Source organism: Palaemon carinicauda, chromosome 13, assembly GCF_036898095.1.
Source record: "Palaemon carinicauda isolate YSFRI2023 chromosome 13, ASM3689809v2, whole genome shotgun sequence".
In the NCBI taxonomy this organism is placed as follows: domain Eukaryota; kingdom Metazoa; phylum Arthropoda; class Malacostraca; order Decapoda; family Palaemonidae; genus Palaemon; species Palaemon carinicauda.
The window spans coordinates 139,626,025-139,636,024 of NC_090737.1; the positions used below are offsets into that span (position 1 = coordinate 139,626,025).

The following is a 10,000-nucleotide window of genomic DNA, read 5'->3' on the forward strand; positions in this document are numbered from 1 at the left end:
AAATGCTTTTTTGTTGACCAGGCGGACATGAGTCTTTTTATAGTTTATTTATGACATATTTGTTTTTGATGTTGTTAATAGTTTATATATGACATGTCTGTTTTGACGTTGTTACTTTTTTTAGAATGATTTATTGTTAATTTGTTCTCTTCATTTATTTATTTCCTTATTTCCTTTCCTCACTGGGCTATTTTTCCCTGTTGGAGCCCCTGGGCTTATAGCATCTTGCTTTTCCAACTAGGGTTGTAGCTTGGAGAGTAATAATAATAATAATAATAATAACAATAATAATAATAATAATAATAATAATATCCTTTCCTCACTGGGCTATTTTTCCCTGTTGGAGCCCCTGGGCTTATAGCATCTTGCTTTTCCAATTAGGGTTGTAGCTTGGATAATAATGATAATAATAATAATAATAATAATAATATCCTTTCCTCATTGGGCTATTTTTCCCTGTTGGAGCCCCTGGGCTTATAGCATCTTGCTTTTCCAACTAGGGTTGTAGCTTGGATAATAATAATAATAATAATAATAATAATATCCTTTCCTCACTGGGCTATTTTTCCCTGTTGGAGCCCCTGGGCTTATATCATCTTGCTTTTCCAACTAGGGTTGTAGCTTGGATAATAATAATAATAATAATAATAATAATATACTTTCCTCACTGGGCTATTTTTCCCTGTTGGAGCCCCTGGGCTTATAGCATCATGCTTTTCCAACTAGGGTTGTAGCTTGGATAATAATAATAATAATAATAATAATAATAATAATACCAGAGCGGAAGGTCAGATGAGATTTTGTGCAATTTTTAGCAAGATGTTTTCCCAAACAACGTTTAATAAACAAACAATTTACATTACCTCAAAAATTTGTGGATAACTTCAATCGAACACTGCGACCATGTTGTTTTCCCGGGACCAACTGATGGAGACATAATGTATTTTCCACTGTTGCAGCCGCTAGCCTCTCCATGCCCGTCATGGTTCATTCCGAGGCTGTGTAAAGAAAACATAGAATTACGTGTGTTTGTGTAAAGAAAACATAAGACTGACGTGTGTTTGTGTAAAGAAAATATAGACTGACGTGCGTTTGTGTAAGGAAAACATAAGACTGACGTGTGTTTGTGTAAAGAAAATATAGACTGACGTGTGTTTGTGTAAAGAAAACATAGACTGACGTGTGTTTGTGTAAAGAAAACATAAGACTGACGTGCGTTTGTGTAAAGAAAATATAGACTGACGTGTGTTTGTGTAAAGAAAACATAGACTGACGTGCGTTTGTGTAAAGAAAATATAGACTGACGTGCGTTTGTGTAAATAAAACATAGACTGATGTGTTTATGAGTTCAGGCCACCCTTACTAGGTTGGTTTGCTGTGAGCGGTCAGATTAAAAACCACTACTCATCAGTGGCCAGCGTAATACTGACATGTGGGGATACCTTAACGAGGTGAAAAGGTTTGTGTATTGACATGATTAGCAAAGCTTTACTACTCAGGGCCACCCTTACTAGGTTGGTTTGCTATGAGCAGACTAAAATCTCCTACTATCACTAATACGCAGTGGCCAGCGTGGTGATGAAAACTGGCCAAACCGCCGAGGGCCCAGACATGAATAAAGATATGTCTGAGGCCTTTGTCCTGTATTTGTTGTTATCGTTGTATATGAGACCACTATTTATTTAAGTAAGTTGAGAATTACAGAGTTTAGTTTTTGTTATAACGTAAGAAAAAAAATCAATCTTATTGCAAATAGAATAGGAAAACTTATAACTGCAGTGGTCAGCGTGGGGATGAAAACTGGCCAAACCCCAAACATGAATAAGGACTGGAAACGGCTGTATTTGTTGTTTGTTGTTATTGTTGTGTATGAGACCAGTATTTATTCAAGCAAGGAGATAAGTAATGAGTTTAGTTTTGATATAACAAGACCTTAAAGAAACAAGAAATCAACTATAATGCAAGTACAAAGGTGAAACAATACTAAACTTGTGCCCTAGCTCATGCAAGACAAAGTGGACTAGAAACGGCTATATTTGTTGTTGATGTTGTTATTGTTGTTGTTGTTGTTGTATATGCTTACTTTACTTTGGCCAATTGATTTGATTCCAATAACTCACTCAATGCTAAAGCATCAAGAATTAATGTGTCATCCATCCAAAAATTGAAGTCTCCACAAATAACTAATTCATTTTTTCTCCATGATAATCATCTGAATGAGTTCACTGAATTCTTCAGAGAAGACCAGTATTGAGTAAGGAGATAAGTAATGAGCTTAGTTTTGATATAAGAAGACCTTAAATAAACAATGAATCAACTATAATGCAAGTACAAAGATATAACACTACTAAACTTCTGTCCTGGCTCATGCAAGACAGGGTGGACTAGAAACGGCTATATTTGTTGTTATTTATAAGACCAGTATTCATTTAAGCAAGGAAATAACTAATGAGTTTAGTTTTAATATGACAAGACCTTAAAGAAACAATGAATCAACTATAATGCAAGTACAAAGATGAAACAATACTAACTTGTGTCCCAGCTCATGCAAAACAGGGTGGACTAGCAAGGGCTGTATTTATTGTTGTTGCTTATAAGACCAGTATTCATTTAAGCAAAGACATAAGTAAAGAGCTTTGTTTTGATATAACAAGACCTTAAGGAAACAATGAATCAACTATAATGCAAGTACAAAGGTAAAACACTATTAAACTTGTGCCCTAGCTCATGCAAGACAAAGTGGACTAGAAACAACTGTATTTGTTGCTGTTTATAAGACCAGTATTCATTAAAGTAAGGCAATAAGTAGAGAGCTTTGTTTTGATATAACAAGACCTTAAAGAAACAAAGAATCAACAATAATGTAAGTACAAAGATAAAACAATACTAACTTGTGTCCCATCTCGTGAGCAACCACATAAACCGCCATGAATGATCTGCCTTCATTCATCGTGCAGGAGATGGACGGACGACACATTCCTGAAACCCAGGCTAGACCAATCACGGATGGATTACCTGAAGAGTGTAGATCCAACCTAGTTAATGAGAAGAATAGTTTTAATGTTGTTACTGTTCTTAGAATACTTTATTTTGATTGTTCACAACTTCTCATATAGTTTATTTATTTCCTTATTTCCCTTTCTCACTGGGCTATTTTTCCCTGTTGGAGCCCTTGGGCTTATGGCATCCTGCTTTTCCAACTAATGCTGTAGCTGAGCTAGTAATGATAATAATATAGTTTATTTATTTCCTTATTTCCTTTCCTCACTGGGCTATTTATTCTCTATTGGAGCCCTTGGGTTTATAGCATCCTGCTTTTTCCAACTAGGGTCGTAGCTTAGCTAGTAATAATAATAATAATAATAATAATAATAATAATAATAATAATAATAATAATAATAATAATAATAAGTATAAGGACCCCAGAAAGGTACAATCTCCCTTTAAAACAAATGTCTTCAAAACTTCCAAAAGAATCCTCTTACCCCGAGAGCATAATAGCATGATCCCAATGCTCCGGCGTCTCCTCCCCCGAAGGATTCCGCGCCTTTTGCCAATCGCAGAAGCTAGACAGGTAGGCCCCTATGTCGCCTCCGCTCTTCCGGGGTCCCTGATTGGGGGACGTCTGAATGTCGAGTTTCACGATCAACAGGTCGAGGACGTATCCTTGAAGTTCCTCTTGGTGGTAGATCCCTTGTATCTGGAGACGAGTGGCTAGGCGTTAGGTTAGGTTAGGTTTACGTATTATATATGATGAGCGGATTGGAAACTATTTGCTTATTGCTACAGCAGTCAGTGCTAGAGGCTCACTCTCCTTTTATCAATTTATATGATTTATGTATTTATCAATACACACACATCCATATATATATATATATATATATATATATATATATATATATATATATATATATATATATATATATATATATATATATATATATATATACTGTATATATATATATATATATATATATATATATATATATATAGAGAGAGAGAGAGAGAGAGAGAGAGAGAGAGAGAGAGAGAGAGAGAGAGAGAGAGAGAGAGAGAGAGAGAGAGAGAGAGATGGTGTAAATGTATGAAGTATCATCATCATCTTCTACACCTATTGACGAAAAGGGCCTCGGTTTGATTTCACCAGTCGTCTCTAACTTGAGCTTTTAAATCAATACTTCTCCATTCATCATCTACCTCACGCTTCATAGTCCTCAGCCATGTAGGCCTGAGTCTAGCAGCTCTTCTATTGCCTTGTGGAGCCAAGTTAAACATTTGGTGAACTAATCTCTCTTGGGGAGTGTGAAGAGTATGCCTAAACTATCTCCATCTACCCCTAGCCATTATCTCTTCCATATATGGCACTCGAGTAATCTCTCTTATAGTTTCATTAGTTTTTATTATGGATATAAAATTTGATAGAAAAGTTATAGGGAATAATACCGAGTTTAAGTAGAAACTGTTGAAACTACAAATACTCCTATAAACAAAATGTTAATTCAAATAGAAACTAGAATTTTAGAAAAAAAAATAAAGAGAACAATACTGATTTTCAGAAGTAGAAACTGTTGGAACTACAAAAACTGCTATAAACATAATATTAAATCAAATGGAAAACATAATTTTCCACAAGGAAAATAAACAAATACTTACGGCATTAACTAACGTCAATATATAGTCAAATAATCTCGTAGACTTCGAGTCCTTCAGTTTTTGCGGGAAATTGCTGTAGAGGACGTCGTCACAGAACACAGCCAACTCGATCGTCTTTTTCTTGACTATCGAGATGGGAACCCGGCTTACTTCGTCTTCGTCTTCAGTCCTCGGAACGGTGACGTTCTGACAAGGGGGAATAATAATAATAATAATAATAATAATAATAATAATAATAATAATAATAATAATAATAATCTCTCCTATATAACAGGGCAAGTGTCTGGATATATATATATATATATATATATATATATATATATATATATATATATATATATATATATATATATATATATTACAAGCTAATCTATAACCTAGTTAGAAACACGGGATGCTATAAGTATATATATATATATATATATATATATATATATATATATATATATATATATATATATATATATATATATATATATATATATATATATATATATATACATATATATATAGATAGATAGATAAATAGATATATTACAAGCTAAGCTATAACCTATTTAGAAACACAGGATGCTATAAGCATATATATATATATATATATATATATATATATATATATATATATATATATATATATATATATAACAAGCTAAGCTATAAACTAGTTGGTAAAGCAGGATGCTATAAGCACAAGGGCTCCATCAGGGAAAAATTGCCCAGTGAGAAAAGGAAACAAGGAAATAACTAAACTAAAAGAGAAGTAATGAGCAATCAAAATAACGTATTCTAAGAACAGTAACAAAAGTAAAATAGGTTTTCCATAAATAAACTATAAAAAGAGACTTAAATAACATGATCAACTCATTAACATTACCCTATTCATATTCAAATCCTCTTCTAGATCAGGAACTAGTTCATCCAATGTTCGTATGGAAGGAGTTTTCAGGATTCTCTCATCCCTCGTCGAAGCTCTGCCAGTCATGTCGTGTTCATCTGTTTTTGGAGAAATCGAAACAAGACTTAAGGCTGGTTTACACTATCGAACAGTTCGTCGAACACGGTTCGACAGACAAGTGTTTGAAGTGAAGTTTGAATGTGCGAACGAGGTATTCGGTTGTCGAACACCCTCGTCGAACGATTTGGAGAAATTGAAACACGGTCGAACGGTTCGTCGAACATGGTTTGACAAAGTGTTTGAAGTGATGTTTGAACGTGTGAACGGGGTATTCGGTTGTCGAACGGTTTAAAGAAACTCTGTTCTCGCCTGACTTTTATGGGCGGGGCTTCATTGTCCACAAACCTTAAGCATTTGTGGCTGACTCCACCTCTTCGAACCGTTTGACAAGCAGGTTCGACGAACTATTGTCCACAAACCATATGAATTTGTGGTTGACTTCACCTCTTCGAACCGTTTGACAAGCAGGTTCGACGAACCATTGTCCACAAACCTTATGAATTTGTGGCTGACTCCACCTCTTCGAACCGTTTGGCAAGCAGGTTCGTCAACCGGGTTCGACAAACTGTTCAATCGTGAAGCCCCGCTTTAGTGAGATATTTGTCAATTTCTATCGAATCAAGTAGGATTTACCAGATGTTCTGATAGAAATCTAGTTATCTGACGATGCAATATTAGATTGACTGATGCTCTTTCAGTATTATGTCATCAGAGGAAGAAAGCAAGAATGACTGAATGATAAAACAAGACTTAGTGAGTTATACTTGTTAGTTTCTATCGATTGAAGTAGGATCAACCAGACGTTCTGATTGAAGTCTAGTCTGCTGACAATGCAATATTAGATTGACTGATGATTTTTTCAGTATTATGTCTTCAGAATGATTTAGAAGAAGAGAGCAAGAATGGCTGAATGATAAAACAAGACTTAGTGAGTGATATTCATCAGTTTCTATCGAATAAAGTATGATTTACCAGATGTTCTGATTGAAATCTAGTTTTCTGACTATGCAACATTAGATTGACTGATGCTCTTTTGGTATTATGTCGTCAGAGGAAGAAAGCAAGAAGGACAATGATAAAACAAGAGTTAGTGAGTTATATTTGTCAGTTTCTATCTAATAAAGTATGATTTACCAGATGTTCTGATTGAAATCTAGTCTGCTGACAATGCAATATTAGACTGACTGATGGTTTTTCAGCATTATGTCGTCAGAATGATTTAGAAGAAGAAAGTAAGAATGACTGAATGATAAAACAAGAGTTATTGAGTGATATTCGTCAGTTTCTATCAAATAAAGTAGGATTAACCAGATGTTCTGATTGAAATCTAGTGTTCTAACTATGTAATATTAGATTGACTGATGCTTTCTCAGTATTATGTCTTCAGAATGATTTAGAGAAAGAGAGCAAGAATGGTTAAATGATAATAGAAAGCTTTGTTTCTATCTCTTTGTATTGCATAGCCACAGAAAGATATGAAATAAATGTCCAAAAACCAGCATTAAAAACCAGTGAATAATACTGAACATAAAAGTACAAAAGTATTTTAATTGTGTACGCATGTATATTATGTGTGTAATATTTAAAATCAATTTAAAATCTACACTTGTTACACTTACAATTAGAGAATTCTAGATAAAATACTTCACACAAAATCGAAAAATGAATAGATAAATAGAATAGATTGTGGCAGTCTAAGGGCTGGGAGTGTCACAGTTGGACGTAGACAACACCCCGCCCCCCGTGGGTGAGTATACGGCTCCTAGATTGGGTTAGGTAGAGAGCCTAAGGGTAAGTGATGTTCTTGCATTGTTTTCCCTTTTAGAATGTAAGTTTTCAGTCTTAACTTTTGACGTAGGCAATGGGTCCCCTTGGTGAGGTTACAGCTTCTAGGTTAAGTTAGGCAGAGGACCTTAGGTTAGGTGATGTTTTTGGGTTTGTTTCCCTTTTAAAAAGTGGCTTTTAAGGCATAACTTTTGAAATTTTACACCCAGTCTGTCCACACCAACTACAAAGGCTCCCTTAAGACTAAATTTGGACATACCGTCGGTAGCACACAGGTACTCGTCTTCCAAGTCTTCAAATCTTTTGTCGATTGATCTTTTCACTCTCAGAGGGACAGGAAGGGAAGACTTATCTGCTAAATGGAATATATGGTAGTCGCACATATTGTCCTGTGGAATTAAAATAGGAAAATTATTAGAAATCAATTTTACTCAATTTTTTTTAACGAGGCGCATTTGCACCAACTCGCTGCAGTGCCCTTTTAGCTCAGAAAAGTTTCCTTATAGCTGATTGGTTAGATAAAATAATTATAACCAATCAGCTAGCAGGAAACTTTTCCAAGCTAAAAGGGTATCTCAGCGAGTCTGTGCAAATGCACCTCATTAAAAAAAATTTAGTATAGTTGATGAATTCTTAAACTACAGACTTTTCCACTACCCCAAGCAAACGTTCTGATATCTCCTCTTCGCCTTAGAGTGGTGAGGAATTTGGTGCTCACTCACTTGCAGAGATGAGGAGTTTTGGTGATCTTCGTGAAGGAGATGCAGCAGTCGTTGAGGAACTGGGTGAAAGATTCCAACATGACTTTCCGTTAAAATCACCCCGTCCTGAAAAAAAAATATCTGTAAATTTCTAGTTATGATTGATATTAATCAAGAATCCTGTCATATGTAGGTTAAATCTATCCATATTATGTTTTAGGAACTGTGAGAAAGGTAAATCCATATATTAAACATCCATTTATAGCACATGCAATTTACTTTATGTATTGTTACAATATTGATGTAATATTTTTGGATATGATTATGACCAATAATTTTATATTCAGTAATTCACACTACCCTTTAAGATCACTAAAGTACCTAAATTGAGATTAGAGACTTGTTCCTTATTAAAACATACAAAGGGATTACCTGAGATGTGTATTTTCAAAATGATTGGTAACCTATGCCTCATCTAACATATAAGGCCATAGTGTATATCTAAAGGCATATTAGTGTTACAACTACTTTTAAAAACCGTAGTGATAATGATAACAATAATAATAACCAAAAGTAAAGCATTGGGAAGAACCTTTTATGGGGAAAAGATCAAGAGAGGGGCAGAGAATCAAATGGCAAGATAAGGTGAAGGATGATATGGAGAAAAGAGGTTTGGTGGAAAAGGATGCCTTTGATAGAAGGCGCATCAGTAACCAACCCCTTAATGTAAGGATAACGGTGGGAAAGAAGAAGATAAGGTGAAGGATGATATGGAGAGAAGAGGTTTGGTGGAAGAGGGTGCCTTAGATAGAATGCATTGGAGAGGGCACTTCAGGCGACCGACCCCTGTAGGGATAACATTGGGAAAGAAGAAGATAAGGTGAAAGATAACATGGAGAGAAGACGTTTGGTGGAAGAGGATGCCTTTGATTGAAGGCATTTGAGAGGACGCATCAGCAATCGACCCCTTAATGTAAGTCTAACGGTGGGAAAGACGAGACAACAAGTAAGACATTAAATGTACAGATAGTATTTCTACACTCACAAGAGATCGTGGATGACAGTCGTTTACAGAAACTATTACAGTTTGGTTGGAAAATCTGTAATGGCAGGAATCAGGCGTATACGCAATGGTCTCTCCACCAACCGTGATGCCTCCTGTTTGAATGTGTGGAGCCAGGAGCGTCTCCGATGGAAAAACCACGACTTCCACAGACGTATCTGCGTAACTATTCATAAGAATATTATGTGAAAATTGCAGTAAAAGCTTATTGAGAAATATATTATACAAGACAGTTTCCTGTTTTGTTTATTTGTGTTTTATATGGGTGCCTTTAAGTAGTATATATATCCTTCTATAAGAAATTTCATGCTATTTACGATTAAGGTTTTCAACCAGTTCCGAAGATCAGGTTCTCTTCTTTTGCTTAAAAATCGTCAGAGCTTCCATATTTCATTTAAAACCCAGATTTGTTAGTGATTTCAATAATCCTATTACTGAGAATTTTTTTTACCAAGGTATTATCAAGCGAATTATTGATTACTTATTTTATCCAATACAATAGAAAGGGATAAAGATGAAATTTTCACTTTAGCATATAATTTTATATATAAAAAAAACATTATTGTGTTGACCTTACCTTATTTTGAGTAGTTTAGCCCCCGAGTGACCTGCCACCTGTTGGGGCAAGAGAGAAGGACGGACCAAGTAGAATAAAGGGTCCCTTTTCAAATCGCCGAAAAATAAGTTGTACTCCTCAGGTGTCAGCTGATCTAACAGTAGCTGTTGAGAGAGAAAAAAAAATGAATGATTCTGAAAATTTAAGATGGAAGAGAGCATAATAAAGTCACTGGAATATATTTATCAGTTTTCCATTTTTTTTCTTTTAATTTATGTTTTTATATC

General features: G+C 34.9%; 1 protein-coding gene across 1 annotated transcript in view; it reads right to left on the reverse strand.

The window, feature by feature from the left end:
- Positions 1–10,000, reverse strand: part of LOC137651852 (A disintegrin and metalloproteinase with thrombospondin motifs 20-like) — a 19,137-nt gene that overhangs the window by 8,277 nt on the left and 860 nt on the right. Inside the window, exons 2-10 of the mRNA XM_068385070.1 lie at positions 9,735–9,877; positions 9,140–9,323; positions 8,116–8,220; positions 7,653–7,782; positions 5,528–5,646; positions 4,654–4,839; positions 3,486–3,700; positions 2,892–3,035; positions 864–998 (exon numbers count right to left, since the gene is read on the reverse strand). Coding sequence (XP_068241171.1) covers positions 864–998; positions 2,892–3,035; positions 3,486–3,700; positions 4,654–4,839; positions 5,528–5,646; positions 7,653–7,782; positions 8,116–8,220; positions 9,140–9,323; positions 9,735–9,877 — 1,361 coding nt within the window. The remainder of the gene's footprint in view (positions 1–863; positions 999–2,891; positions 3,036–3,485; positions 3,701–4,653; positions 4,840–5,527; positions 5,647–7,652; positions 7,783–8,115; positions 8,221–9,139; positions 9,324–9,734; positions 9,878–10,000) is intronic.